Source organism: Crotalus tigris, unplaced genomic scaffold (assembly GCF_016545835.1).
Source record: "Crotalus tigris isolate CLP2741 ecotype Arizona unplaced genomic scaffold, ASM1654583v1 scf7180000018371.15429387391:27106975, whole genome shotgun sequence".
Lineage (NCBI taxonomy): Eukaryota > Metazoa > Chordata > Lepidosauria > Squamata > Viperidae > Crotalus > Crotalus tigris.
This window is the reverse complement of record NW_024096970.1, coordinates 20,014,477-20,029,650: the sequence shown is the minus strand read 5'-3', so window position 1 is coordinate 20,029,650 and position 15,174 is coordinate 20,014,477. Positions and strand designations below refer to the sequence as shown.

Genomic DNA, 15,174 nt, shown 5'->3' with positions numbered 1-15,174 from the left:
ACCATCTGAAAAACCTCATATAAAAGAAAAAAGTGGATGGGGAGAGGAAAAAAAAAAGATCAATAGATAAATTACATTATTATAAAACCAACTGATGGAATTGACAGGGTGATGGAAGGTCAGCAAAACTGAGAAAATCATCTTCTTTTCCTTGTCTTCTGTATCAGCCTCATGGAATTTTGTCTGCCCTGAATGTACGTCATATAGTGAGCCACTGCATGGATTTTAGTGTTCCAACGGAGGGGTATACTTTCCCCTATTAATTCTCGCCTCAGTATTCTTTATTTTGTAATCTCCTATCATTTCCCCCTTTTTAAAATAAGCCCCTAAACACTGCATCTATGCCTCCGTTGTGGAGAAGACCTGTGCATTTGTTTTGTTTCCATTCTTAACTATAATCAGAACTTCAAAAAATTGGAAAGAGGCTTCTGATTGGCTTTCCAATATGCTTTCGTAAAAATTATCTGCATGCAGGACTAGTGTGATGATGATTCATTGCTCTGGCTTTTAAAAATTGGGATGAAACTCTTAAAGCACTAATCATGCTAATTAGCCAGAAAATGATTCCTATGGAACTTACAAAGATGGATGCAGCTAGCAGAAATCTCAAATCTTGTTGCAGTATATGTACCACAGTGATGTCAGGGATGTTTGCTGAATATGGGCAAAAGCTAAAGTCATCACTGTCTAAGTCCCATGCAACCACTTCCTAAAGCCACACATCTGATGTTGTGTCTGCTCTGTCCTTAAAAATTTACCAGCTTTTTTTCCTGGTTATATGTGCATAGTATTTCTAAAAAGATGTAACAGAAGAAAAGAATAAATATCTGGGATCATTTTGTAGTATTGTCAAAACATAGAAAGGGATTAATTGAGAAGAAACTGAAAAAAAAAATTATGTGATGCCTTGGTTAGAAACTCATTTGTTTGGTGTTATAGTTAAGGATGCATTTTTTCCCCCCTAGAACTATCTTACATCATTCAAAAAGCCGAAGTCAAATGTACCTGTTAATTTCCCCTCTTTTAGTTTTACGGATATTTTTCTATCATATTTCCATATTAATTTGTGATTATTATTATTGTTTTCCACACAAATGTTCATGTGCGTTTAGCATGCTTTTATTATTTAGCACAATTAATTTTTTCAAGCCATTTTTTCCCAGTTCAATATTGTTCTTTTTAACAAATATTTGTTTTTAGAGGAACATTCTATAAATTGCAGTATTGCAAATCTTGAGGGCTAACTACATTTTGGTTATATATTGGTTGAGGAAATTTAAGGAAATTAAATTAAAATTCAGTGCCTCAGTTTTTTTGTATTTAAAATGTATTTATTTATAAATCTAATATACATTGCTGCTCAACTTACAAGTGTAACTGATTCCATTTTTGTTCCCCATTCCATAGATTTAACACAAGTTATCTGGGCTTTATTGGAAAAGTAGTGCTGGTAGTGATTGCATTATTCAGTAGCCAGAATGGGATCTGTCTGAACTAGGTAGGATGTTTCCCTCAGCTAATGGGTTTCTTTTCTGTTCTTGCAACCCACAGGCTACTAGGCAGAATGTCCACGGATGAGCGGCACTTGACCTCCAGCTGTGGATCTTTCATCAAGACGGAGCCATCCAGTCCATCCTCTGGAATTGACGCCATTAGCCATCACAGTCCTAGTGGCTCATCTGATGCCAGTGGTGGTTATGGCATCGCTATAGGTGCCCATTCTAATGGCCTGGACTCACCACCCATGTTCGGCAGTGCAGGGATTGGTGGTGGGCCTTGCCGCAAGCGATATGACGACTGTACCAGTGCTATTATGGAAGATTCACCCACTAAATGTGAATATATGCTCAATGCCATCCCGAAAAGGCTATGTCTGGTGTGTGGGGACATTGCATCTGGATATCACTATGGAGTGGCCTCTTGTGAAGCATGCAAAGCCTTCTTCAAACGAACAATTCAAGGTAGGAGGCCGGTGAGAGCAAAGGCAAATGAAATGGTTATTTCAAATACTGTTTTGTTGGTTGACCGACAGAATTCATTATAAGGTTTTATCTTGGAACTGATAATGGCTAAATATTTTGAATATTCAGGAGAGATTAGAGCTGAAAAGTGAGCAACTTAACAATGTGAATTTAGACAGCATAGGGTCACAATAAAGGTTTAATAGTCAATATCTTTTACTAATCTTAGCAACTTGTTTCTTGTCATCCTATAATTTGACACAAAACCCTAAGTGAATTTTCTAAATCCTGGCTTTCAATATTATTTTAGTTTTTGCAACTCTTGAGTAAGTCAGATTATATGATTTCTATGCTTGCTTCCTCATTCACATAATCTAATGTGTGTTTTTAAAAAAAGTTATTTTCACAGTTAAAGTAGTTTGAGCCATAGCTATAATTGGAAAAAGAACCCTGGCGGTTATAAAATACTGAGTTAAAGAGATCTGTGTTACATCCCATTCAAAACATTAAGGGTGAGAATCAGAAATGGAAGTAAAAGCATTACAAAATTTGGAAGTAATACAAGAGTAGCTCTACTCTGTCAGAGCAGAAGAACTGTCTGTTTTTGTGCGTGAAAGATGTATTCAGCCAATTGAGATGGTGCAGCACCTTCCAGAATGGGATGTAGAGAACTCTCTAAGCTATTGGGCTTTAGAAGTATGTAGAATTTGCCAATTTTGAGGTGTCCAGTTGGGCAAAGGCTTGTGAACCTCAACTCCCAGAATTCTCCAGCCAACATGTTTGGGGATGTTAGTTCATAGCAATAGCAATAGCACTTAGACTTATATACTGCTTCATAGTCCTTTACAGCCCTCTCTAAGTGGTTTACAGAATCAGCATATTGCCCCCAACAATCTGGGTCCTCATTTTACTGATCTCAGAAGGATGGAAGGCTGAGTCACCCTTGAGCCACTGTGGATTGAACTCCTGGCAGTCAGCAGAGTCAGCCTGCAATATTGCATTCTAACCACTGTTCCACCATAGCTCAAATACAAATCTACTGAGTTTCAAAGATGTTGCTAAATGTTTCTCCCTCGGAAATAGATGTTTAACTCTCTTCTTATCAATGTGAGAGTTGAATTAGGTTTTCATCCTGCAGATTCAAGCACTCGTTCATTCAGTTATTGTTGCTTCTCTAAAAAAGAGAGAAACATTCTTAGACTACTAATAACATTTTCTACTTTTGAAAATGAATACACTTTTTATGGTATTAAACTACCAACATATTTTTGAGCTATGAAGCTTGTACCAAGCCAAGAAATTGGTAATATTTTTGCAGATTAATATTGACATTTCAAGAGTAAAATGTAATGAGCATTCTGGAGGAGGGAATCAAAAATGTGAAGATGACAGCCACAAAACTCTATCCTCTTTTAATTGTGTTGCAATGAATGCAAAAAAAAGGGCAAAGTTTTGATCGCATGTAATGGAATGCATTAGTGGTCTTGAGGAAAAAGAAGGTGAGATGCTGCCTAGGGAACTAATCAGGCAAAAGGGGCAGAAAGATTCTGTTAATGTAGCCATACAATAAAGGACTAGAGCTGCTCTAGTTCTTTTCCTGGAGAGATTGACATTGAGCTTGTAAGTACAAACTTCCCACCTACCAGTTTTAACTGCCTGATCCATTAGGGCAGGCCCTGCCTCAGATTCTTTCTGTAACCATTAAAGTGATTGCACTCTCCTGCCCTTCTTGTCTGATTGTTTCCAAGACAGAATCTTTCCTTCTCTTTCCTCAAGGCCACAAACTTATTCCTTTTTTAAAAAATGTTTTATTAATTTTTAAGAATTACAATCATTAGTGCTTAGTAAACAACATGTTGTCTGGGTTCACATATTTAACATTAACTTCTTCAATATAAATCTATTCAGTACTGCACAATCCAGTATTTTTTCCCTGATTCTCCTTTCTTCCCCATATTTTTTCCATTTTCCTCTCATTACACAGTTACAATTCTTGGTACGGTTGATGTATACAAAGTTAGATATAAACATCTTCCTCATATTTTACTAATATTATACAAATAACAATAATATCAATTCCTAAATCAATCTCCTGTTTTTTGTGCTCTTGTTAAAGTTTGATTTCCCATCAATATTTGAAATATTTTTGTCAGTTATGATTTTCTCAATATTAATTACATTTATATATTGCTAAAAATTTATTCATACCCATCCTCCTCTTATTTTCATATTTCGCATATCAAAAAATGCTATTTTAATTCTAAATCATATCTTTCATTCTAAAGTCTAATTATATCTAAGGGTCGTCCTTTCTTTTAATCGTATTCAAACAAGTATTTAAACATATAATGCCCCCTCTAATAAATCAAATCTTCTATTTTTTAAATCTAACTCTCACTTTCTTTCTTTGCCAAGTAGCTTTCCAAGCCAAGGCAATTGAATTGCCCAGGAATTTTCTTTCTATTTTTGCGAAAATTACTTGGCATGAGGAAGACAATTTAGATAGGGTGTTTTTTGGGGGAATTCCGCCCATTTATATTCCTTAAGTAACTCCCACTTTCCTTCTCCCTCAATTTCTCTTTTAATTTTTTGTCTCCCAAGTTGTAACATTTCCCCGACAGCTCTATATTCTCTTTTTTAAAACCCTGTCATTAGGTGTATTTTGCAGACTTAAGGGGTAAAAGGTCTTTTGCATTTTCATTGATATGGGTAAGTCTTGCAGTATTTTATTTGTATATGGTAGTTTATATTTCCCTTCTTTTATCTCTTCTGTCTCTAGGTCCATTTCCTCTGCTTCATCTTCTGATTTCTGGTTTATTTGTTCATATTTTGTGGTTGTTGTCTAGGAACTTTCTAGTTGTAGATTTAATTTGGAGATTGGCTCATTTATATTATCTAGATTATTTTTAAGTCTCATTATGATTTTTTAATGTCCTCTTTGTATGCAACAATTGTTTGGTGAACTAGTTGTAGCATAGAGTATATTTCCTTCCTTCCTTTTTTCATGAGGCATCATTCCTAGAGATCCTCTAATATCACCAATTTCAGTAAGAGTAGAACAAAGTTTCCTCTAGTTTTCTGGTCTTTATATATAGCCTTTGTAATCCAATAGGTTCCAGAATACAGGTCCATTCCCAAAAGCAATATTTTATAGTGATCCTTTGTCTCAGGCATCCAAAAATTATCAGTCAGGCATGATTGTAATCCACAATGTTCAAAGTGTTCGAAATGTTCAGCCTCCCTGAAAACAGCTCAAAAGTCTCTCCCAGCCAGACCTATTCAAAGTTCAATTTTTTCTTTTTCTCCCACAAGCTCTTGAGATTAAAAGTCCAAGATCAGTAGGTATTTATAGTCCCAAAAGGTCAAAGTGATAAGTATGCCAAAATATTTTCCTTTATTGCCAGCTGTTCTCTCTTAAGTTGGGAGTCACCAAGCAGCCAGGAAGTTAGTTATAGTGCGGTACTAAAATCCACCACTAGATGTCATTTAAAGTCTATTTTCCACTCTTAAGACAAAGGATTGATTTCTTATATTTCACCTTGATGTGTTTTTTTCCAAAAAGCAAATCTTAACAAGTATCTCAGTTCTCAAATTTATCAAAACTGTAACTTTATGTTACTTCCATTTCAATATTATGTATTTCTGTCCCCCATAAAAATTAAAACACTGCTTCCGTTTACATTTGGAGGTTTTCAGCTTTTTGAGAGTGTTTCCCAGGAAATTAAATTGTAAAATAGTAAAGAAAGGATCAGTATTCTCACCCAGTTCCAAACACGCTGTTTACAATGTGTTAATTGGTGCTTTTCTTCTTTGGTTGTCAGCAGCTGATGGCTGGCCACAGGAATGTAGCCAGTCTTTCCCCTGCTGGTTTGGAGGGCTTTTCTCAGATCAAACTGAAAGACTGCCATCTTTCCATGATCGACAAGACACCCCTCTTTGTTCATCGCCTCTTCGGGGTGACTTTAGGCCCATTTTAGGGCCCCCAGCAGGGCAAAATCAGGCATGGAAGGCAGAGCCCTGCCTTCCTGCGTCCGTCTTGCTGCGATGCAAAACCAGAAGTTTACAAACTTAGTCCTTTACAGGCTTGCCATCTTGATTGTTTTTAACCTTTCTGTAAACATTGCAGTAAGTTAAGTATTGGTCAGCTGCCTAGGAATTATTGCAAACAGTTATTCTTAGATCCAGATAAATAATTAGACATTCAAATGCCACTTCTTTTTTCTTAATGGAAAATGATGGTAATCATTTTTAATTATATCACGTAATGCAATTATTGTACTAAATCTCTTAAATGGACGGATTTATTTTCTTTATATCCTATTGATGTTGAAACTGTCAGCAGTAACTAATCACTAGTGAAAACCATATGTTGAAGAAATATGACATTTTGCTTGACTTTCTATCTGCTTTTTATTCTTATGCACACATCAAACCTGTAAAATATAATCCAACAGAAAAACACTGAATTTGTTCCAGCTGAGCTGACTTGTACAGATCACACTTAGTTTCCCTTCTATAATATAGGAAGAATATTGATCTTACATCAAAAGAAAAATTATAAAAAGGTATAAAGGCATGTACCTGAAAAGTGCTATAAAGCTTAAATCTTCAATTCAGAGAATGGCCTTGCTGCAAAAATCGCTGCATTTTATTGACCTTATTATAGTAATATAATGTGGTAAACTGAAGTCATTAATCTGCTATTCTGTCAGTTTTCTAATCAATACATTTCAAACTACAAAAGTATATCTGCTTCATTTTTCAATAAGTGTGCATATCAATATTGTACATACAGACTTTTTTTTTTTGTCCCTTCGAATTAGTGTTGACTCCTGGTGGCTGTTTGGACAAGTCCCTGCTGTTTTCTTGGCAGGATTTCAGAAATGATTTGCCATTGCCTACTTCCTAAGGCTGAGAAAGAGTGACTGGCCCAAGGTCACCCAGCTGGTTTGATGTCTAAAGCAAGACCAGAACTCTGAGTCTCTTGGTTTCTAACCTGATGCCTTAACTGCTACACTAACCTGAATTTTATCTAGACTCAATGTATTATAACATGCCCCTTATCTATAGTTTTGCAAAACCGACAAGAGTCTAAAATAAGAGTATTTTGCATTTTGTAAAGGGCCACCATTCATGTAAATGGAGCTGCGCACACACATGCAAGTGCCCGCTATTTACGTGGTCCAGTTTCAAATAGGCTGCCTGACGGCCCAGGGGATGGGGACCCCTGGTTTAAAACATATGCATGAATATTGGAACCTGAAAACAAAGTTATTAATGTTCAGAGTTTAACAAAAGAAAATGTCAACATATATAAGAAATTGTTACTTTTTTTCACAATCTTCTCTTACATTTGTTTAGAGGCCTTTAATATTGAAATACTAAACTATCAAAAAACAGTTGGATAATTATCTTTCTCTAAAATTTGATGGATCGGTTTATTTCTAATCAATGTTATGTTTGCATGTTTATTCATAAATCCATTATTTTCCATATCTGCTAACAATTCATAAAAAAGTTCTACATCAGTATATATTTTTGAATCTATTTTCCCCCAAATATGCATCTTTAAATGTCTTTTCTTCCCAAATACACATTTATAAATCTCTTTTTAAAAAGAAGTTATATATTTTCTTGATTATATTCCATCAAGTTGTGATCATAAAGGTAATTTCTTTTATGAAGATAATGTATGCCACTAGCCTGATATTTTGGGTCTTCCAATGTTGCAGTCACTGCCACTAAAACTGAATCCATCCACCTTGCTGCTTGCTCATTCTCTTCTCTTTCCTTTCATTTTTTCTCCAGTATTGGAGCCTTTTCCAGAAAATTGTCTTCACATAATGTGTCTGAAGTAGGATAATTTGAACATGGTCACTTGTCCCTTGAGTGACAACTCTGAGTTGATTTTGTTCAATAATCTATTTATTTCTTTTCTTGATTATCCATAGTATTTTCAGAGATCTTCTCTAACACCAAAGTTCAAAGATGCCAATGTTCTTCTTATCCTGGTTCTTCAAAGTCCACCTTCTTCTTCCATAGCATCACAGAGAATACCATGGTTGCACATTTCTCATCTTTGTGGGTATAAACCAGTGATGGCAAACCTTTTAGAGACCGAGTGCCCAAACTGCAACCCAAAACCCACTTATTTATCGCCGGGTGCCAGGTGGGCGTGGCCCACTGGGTGGGCATGGCTGTGGTGGTCATGGCAGACTGGGTAGGTGTGGCCAAGGTGGGCGTGGTCACCTCCATGTTGCTCATGAGGAGGGATGCCTGTGGGGGCCGGGAAGGGTTGGGGGAGATCCAGGGGGTCTCTGGCAGGTAGGGTGGTGGGCAGGAAGTTTGTCCTACAGCAGTGGTTCTCAGCCTGTGGGTCGGGACCCTATTTGGGGTCGAATGACCATTTCACGGGGGTCGCCAAACAAGGCTGTCCACCATTTTTTCCCCCTTTTCTTTGGCCACGCCCCTGGCACCCAGTGATGTATAAGTGGTTGGGGGTCACCACAAGATGGGGAACTGTATTATGGGGTCACGGCATTATAAGGGTTGAGAACCACTGTCCTACAGGGTAAGGCAAGGCAGGGCAGGGGCGCCATTGTCTCAGGGCAAGGTGAGGCAGGAGCCAGGGTGGCTGCTGCCTGATGGCCCCCGCACACAGAGGCCAACGAGTGCATGAGGCCGACAGTGTCTGTCAGCAGCCACCGCCTGCCGGCCCCTTGACTGGCACACTCTGGGGCTTCGCAGCCTACCACCATCAGAGAAGTTGCCTCTGAGCTGGACGGCCAGCTGACAGCTGAGGAGGCAATGCAATGGGTTATGCCAGGGAAAAGGAGTGCATGCGAGACCAGGAGGGATGGGACAAGGGGGAGGGAAACCAGCTATGCTGGGATGCATCTGGCCACATGGGACCTCAGCGAGTTAGTGGGCAGCTGGTTGAAGAGGGACGGTTGCCATCTCAGGGGCATGGCGTGCGTGCCCACAGGGAGGGCTCTGAGTGCCGCCTCTGACACGCGTGCCATAGGTTTGCCACCACTGGTATAGACACATCGGGGCATTTGAATATCTTCCCAAATGTCTTCATGGCTGATCTACTAAGTGCTAGCCTGCAGTATATTTCTTGGTTGCTTATTCCTTTTACTATTTTTGGTTAATCCTAAAAGGTAGAAGGTGTCCACATTTTTTGTATCTTCATTATCAGTTCTAAGGCTTGTTGTTCTACCTATTGTCATTAGTCTGGGTCTTCATTTTATTTAATTTTAGTCCCATGTTTTCCACTGTGCTCCTTCACTTTTATTACTAGGGCTTGCAGATCCTTTGCACTTTTGGCTATCAGAGTAGTGTCATCAGCATTCTGCAAGTTACTAATGTTTCTTCCTCTGATTTTAAAACCATGGTCAGGTTTTTCCCATCCACCTTCCCTTAATATATAGTTGGCATATAGATTAAATAAATAAGGCATTTGCCATCCTCAAGCCGGTCTGTTTCACCATGTTCTGTTCATATTGTCATTCCTGACCTGTAAATAAGTTTCTCACAAGGACAATAAGATTTTCTGAGATTCCCATTTTTCTGAGCACATTTCAGTTTGATGTGATCAACACAATGAGAGGCCTTTCTATCTACCATGAATTAATTATGTCATGACTTCTTTTTGGTATTTTTTGGCTTTCTCGATTATACTGCATGCATCCCCAATAATATCTTGGGTTCTACATAGACTGGAAACCAGAGATCTTTTTGTTGGGTATTTTAAACAGAAAATATAGTAAAGAAATATGGTACTTAATTTTACATATAATAACGGCGGCAAGAATAGCATATGCACAGTGTTGGAAAAATGAAAATATACCATCAGAGGAAGAAGTAATAAGAAAAATCCTGGACTGTGCTGAGATGGACAAATTAACAAAAGAGATAAAAGAAAAGGAAGACACAGAGTATTATATAACATGAAACAAATGGTATGTTTGGTTGGAGACTAGAAATAATAGAGGAGAATAAATATGGAAAGGTCAAAAGTAAAATATGTGTATAATAATGTATAATAATAATAATATGAATTATTCTTAATAAGAAGTAGAACATGAAGGAAGAAAAATGTAAATAAGAAATAACGGGGCAATAAGGACAAATATTCTAAAGAAGAATAAGGGGGGAAATGTAAATAATAGATTACTGTTACGCAATCGCTGTAAAAAAAAGGGAGAGGAGTATATATTGTGTGTGTATGCGTGTTATGTTTTGCTTTGTTTTGTTTTGTTGATTAAAAATAAAAATAATAAAAAATATATCTTGGGTTCTCCAGCCTTTTCTTTGAATATCTGGCATCTCTTTTCCATGTAGGACTTTAAATTGTGATGAATGATCCTAAGTATTATTTTGCTAGCATGTGAAATTATAAGAAGTTATATTGTTTGCATACAAATGTGCAATATTATACTGTATTCTTAAGTTTCCTTGTTATGACATTGCATAACATTGACCTTTCCCAATCTTCAGCCACTTTGTTATTCTCCTAATATTAAATCAAAATCTGCCTCTCTGTAGCGGCATCTGTTATTCCATGTCCTGCACCGTGGGGTAATACTTTTTTCTCTGCGGCATTCTTTCTGGCATTTGGAAAGTGTTATTATATCTCCACCCAGGAGTGGACAAACATAGCAGTTCTCTTAACCTCATCTCATAGGATTTGGTTTATAATCTTCTGATTATCCACATGGCTGTGCTTTGTAATTGTTCCAATTTGCATAAATTCTAGAATGTAGTGCTCAGAACTGAGGAAAGTGACTGATCAATGCTTGGTAATCTAGAATTATTACTTTCTGCCATTTATATAGAACTTATATTTCTGTTGATGCAATCTAAATTTGCATTTGCACCTAATAATGTTTAGATCAAGTTGAAATCAAATATCTCTTTCATACATATTATTATCAAACCTTGTAAGCTGACTTCTGTAGCAGAGGAATAGCATGCTGAATTTTGCCTTCAACGATGTATGCTATTCCACCTAGTTTTCTTTCACCTGAAAATTGGACCAACGTTCTCTTCACCTTTTTCTCCAAGTCATGAATAAAAATGTCAGAGAGTGCCAGGCCCAGGACTAATCCTTATGGCTTCCCACCTAGCTGCCTATGAACCACATGGGGCTTTAAAAATAATCAGTTGTAGACATGATATTTTTGACGGATGATGATCATCCAGATTTTCTCAACTCATATCCTTTTCTTTGAAAGCTATTAGCTACGTTGGAACAAGTCTCATAACTGGCCCTCCATCCTTGAGTGAGAGCAATAGGAGATTAATGAGAAAGTTTTAATTATAATCAATTGCCTAATTTGTTGCGTGCCAAAGCAGACAGTTTTTGTTTGGTTCTTCTGACTGTCTATTTACTTGATAAGCAGATGCAGATTCTTTTGATGCCCCCTTGCTCCATTTCCATGATCTAAATCCTTCCTTTTGACAATGCTATTAACCAGCAGGAAAGCAATTACAATTGCAAACATATACTTTTTCCTTGTTTCTCTTTTTCCTATTGCATAGTGGTGTTTGGAGTATAAAAGTTTAAACCAGGTTAGTAGAGCAGAAAAGTTTAACTCCTCCCAAGGCAACTGCTCCAATAACAAATTTTACCCTCATGTAGCTTCTTAAAAGGGATGGAAAAGTTCTAATGAAGAATTTTGATTAACACAGCCACTTTTCCCATTTAAAATAAGAGCATAATCATGTTTTGTTATACACAATTGTGCATAGATTTTTTTAAGAGCCCATGACACCTTTATCACTTAGTTTTGCCTGTTATTGTGCATCAAAGGTCAGCATTTTGTTGTGAAAGTGATTTTAGACAAAGCAACTTCCGAGAAGATGTTCACAGTGGATTCCCATGCTTTCAATTATTACTTTAATAAACCTGTAAGATAAGAGCACCAGATAGTCTGAAGGTTTACATTTAATCTTAGTACTTATTGCTTTTTCAAAACTGGATACAAATGATAGATGTATTAATCTTGAATTGAGGTAGTAATGTCTATCAAATAATGGAAATTCCTCCTGAACTTAATGAACAACTACTTTCAAGTAATAGTTTCTGAATTACACTAGAAATATCTGTACATTAGTGTAACAGCAGCCATGTACTATTCAATCCCAATTGAGTAAGGGCTTTTAAATCAAAGTCTAAGGAATAGAACAAAACATTCTTAATTTGTCATTAATCCATTGTGATTGTACTACTGTAATAGCTTTACTGCTAGTGCAGGTGTAGCTCCCAACATGATAAGTCCTCCATTGTTGGTACATTTTCTGGCAGATTTATCTATTGACTGCAATATTATGATGCGTTTTAGGTGGTTGTGAACTGTGCTTTTCCTTGAAAGAATGAGAAGTAATATGTTGCAGTCCTCATAAATGGTCACCAGGAATCCTTGAAGTTATTTGGAAGGACAGTTCTTCAAGATTCATGGGCATATGGCATTTGTTTGAGTAGAGTTTTGAGCAATAATGGAGCATATATTGTTTCTCATTATTCTCATTGAGGCTGTTTATCTCAATCCTATGATTCCTGTGGGCCATTTGGAAGAATAGATCATTACTTCAGAGGAATAGAATATCTTATGAATGAAATCTTGGAAACCCCCAAGAGTATAATCCATTTGGAGATTATGCATAAATACTATTAAATAACTAGTTTCTAAAAACTGATCTGATGAAATTTCCTTGTTTGATGCATTCTAGTTGGTTAAACCATTTGGAAACGATTTATAAAAATAAAGAAGCATGTGGAAACTGCCTATTGGGGCTGTCTCTAAGGATTTCCATGAAGGATTTTGAATTGGAGATGGTCCCTAATAACATGCAATGACGTTCTATAATCAGAAGGAACTAATACATTACAATGGTCATATGGTAATCTTCTTATATTTATATTTGAGAAAATCGTGGGAGATAAAAATGACAGACTTTAGTTGTGGGATAGGAACAATTTATTTATTTTCAGCATTTGTATCAAACCTTTTGATATCCAAAGGGACTGTAATATAAAAATAGTAGAAAGTACTATTTTATATTACTTTAGTAATATAAAAATAGTAGATAGTCCCAGCTGTCTGACCTGAGGTGAGATAGGAGAAAGGAAAAGCAGAATAGAATAAGGTCTATAGTGGGTCCTAGAAGGTACCTCTAGTTATTACATGAGATTGCCTACCTTGTTTACCAAAATTCTGGAGGCTGTAGTGTGTCAAGGTACACATTTGACTTTGTTTATCCAGAAATCTGGGCTTTGGGCACATATTTTTCAGTTCAAGAGCCTTATGTAATTGTACCACAACCTAGGAAGGCTAATGTCACACATTCCTATCTTTTTCTGTATCTGAAAAAGTTCAGAGCTTCTTCCTAGATTAGGTTCCACTTTCATTCTGTGGATCCTCAAGCATTGTTGGCAAATGTTCGTTTGATTCAGTTAGATGTGGTACAGTGGAATAACTCACTTTCAGAGAGCATATTCTCACGGACAAGTGTAAGCCTGCAAATATCCATGCATCTTTTCTTGCTCATTGGCATGCATTGCTTCCTCCTCTAGTTGCTGAGGATATCTTGGAGCTCTTTCCATCATTGTCTGCCAGATTGCCCCTAGTCCACAGTGACTGAAGTGACAGCATGACTTCCAGGTAGAAGAAGGCTACTGGAATCCTGATGAGTTAATCTCATCACTTTATCACAAGGCACTTACAGAAATTGCAAGGTGGTGTGAGTAGCTCTTTTCTTCTGGCAGACAGCCCAGGACTCATAAAAGAAATTGACAGACTTTGTGATGGGGTAAAAATAAAATAACAACAGAGCAGAGCACTTTGTTAAATATTTGAAGACAATAGTTTATCTTGTCCTGGAATTGCTTGCTTGTGTTGAATACATCATCTGCTTTTGTAGGTTTTTCCTCAGATAAGAGTAAGGATGGGAAAGAAATTTATTTTCTTTTAATATAAGCTTAATATAAAATTGCAGAATACAAACCACAATGCCATTTCCTTTGGCTCACAATTATTGCATTGTAGTTTCCCAATCATAAAATGCATACATGATGGAATTAGACACTAGTAAGCATATATGCAGAACATTTGCTTGCAACAATGCATGTATTGGGGGAATTGGGGATGTACAAAAATGGATATAAATTTTGTGCAGACTTAAAATTTATAAATTGACATAGCAGTGGTAAAAGTGCATTTTTTCTTGAAACTGTGCTTATGGGGAGCCTAACAAACAGGTTGATCCACTTTCATTCATAATAAAATGTCCTTGCCCACCTTGCAGCATCTTGTCTTTATAAATACACACAAGGTTGCCTAATGTGCACTAATATTTTGAGTGTTTGTCTAGATTCTTCTTTTTGAATGAGGTGTATTGTAGATAATCTGGTTAATTAATATTACTTAAAGCAATATTTAAACAAAAAAGCTCCAACTTACTGGCTGGTGAGATCTGGAGTGTGTGTATGCATGCAACTCTCTCCCTCCCTCCCTCCCCCCTCCCCCCTCCTCCCTCCCCCCTCCCTGTCTCTCTCTTACACACACAAACAACACACACTCACTCACACATACACACACCGTGGAGCAGATTTGAGATTAGGCAGAGTGTAGAGAAGGGACATTCCACTAGTTTACTGGTAGAGAAGTAGTTTTGGAACAGTAGAATGGCTGAACATCAACTTCCAGCAGCTCCAGGAACCATGGACAGTGGCAATATGGGCTGGGAATTGTAATTGTAATTTAACTATAGATTTCTAACCCCTGTAATAACCTAACAATATCCAGTTGTATAATGACTGGACATAGTTTTTCCTGTAGGAAATTGCTTGCACATTAAATATAATTTGCAGGAACTGCATTCTGAGATTTGTAAAAAAGAAAAGAAATGAACTGAAAAATAAAATGCAAGAATATGGAAAAGGCAAATTTATGTTTTTTTTAAAAAAAAATCTACCTTCTTTGTGCATATAAAAAGGCAAAGATTTAAAATTGACCTGTAATAACCTAACAATGTCTAGTTGTATAATGACATCACTGGACATAGCTTTTCCTGTATGAATTTGCTTGCACATTAAATATACTTTGCAGGAACTGCATTCTGAGATTTGTAAAAAAAAAAAAGAAGAAGAAATGAACTGAAAAATAAAATGCAAGAATATGGAAAAGGCAAATTTACATGTTTTTTT

At 36.7% G+C, this 15,174-nt stretch overlaps 1 protein-coding gene across 4 annotated transcripts in view; it reads left to right on the top strand.

Annotated features, from left to right (window-relative positions):
* ESRRB (estrogen related receptor beta) overlaps window positions 1-15,174 on the top strand; it is a 102,846-nt gene that overhangs the window by 50,209 nt on the left and 37,463 nt on the right. For all 4 annotated transcript variants that reach the window (XM_039351654.1, XM_039351657.1, XM_039351655.1 and 1 more), the window contains one exon: window positions 1,552-1,961. In XM_039351654.1, the coding sequence (XP_039207588.1) occupies window positions 1,552-1,961 (410 nt within the window). The remainder of the gene's footprint in view (window positions 1-1,551; window positions 1,962-15,174) is intronic.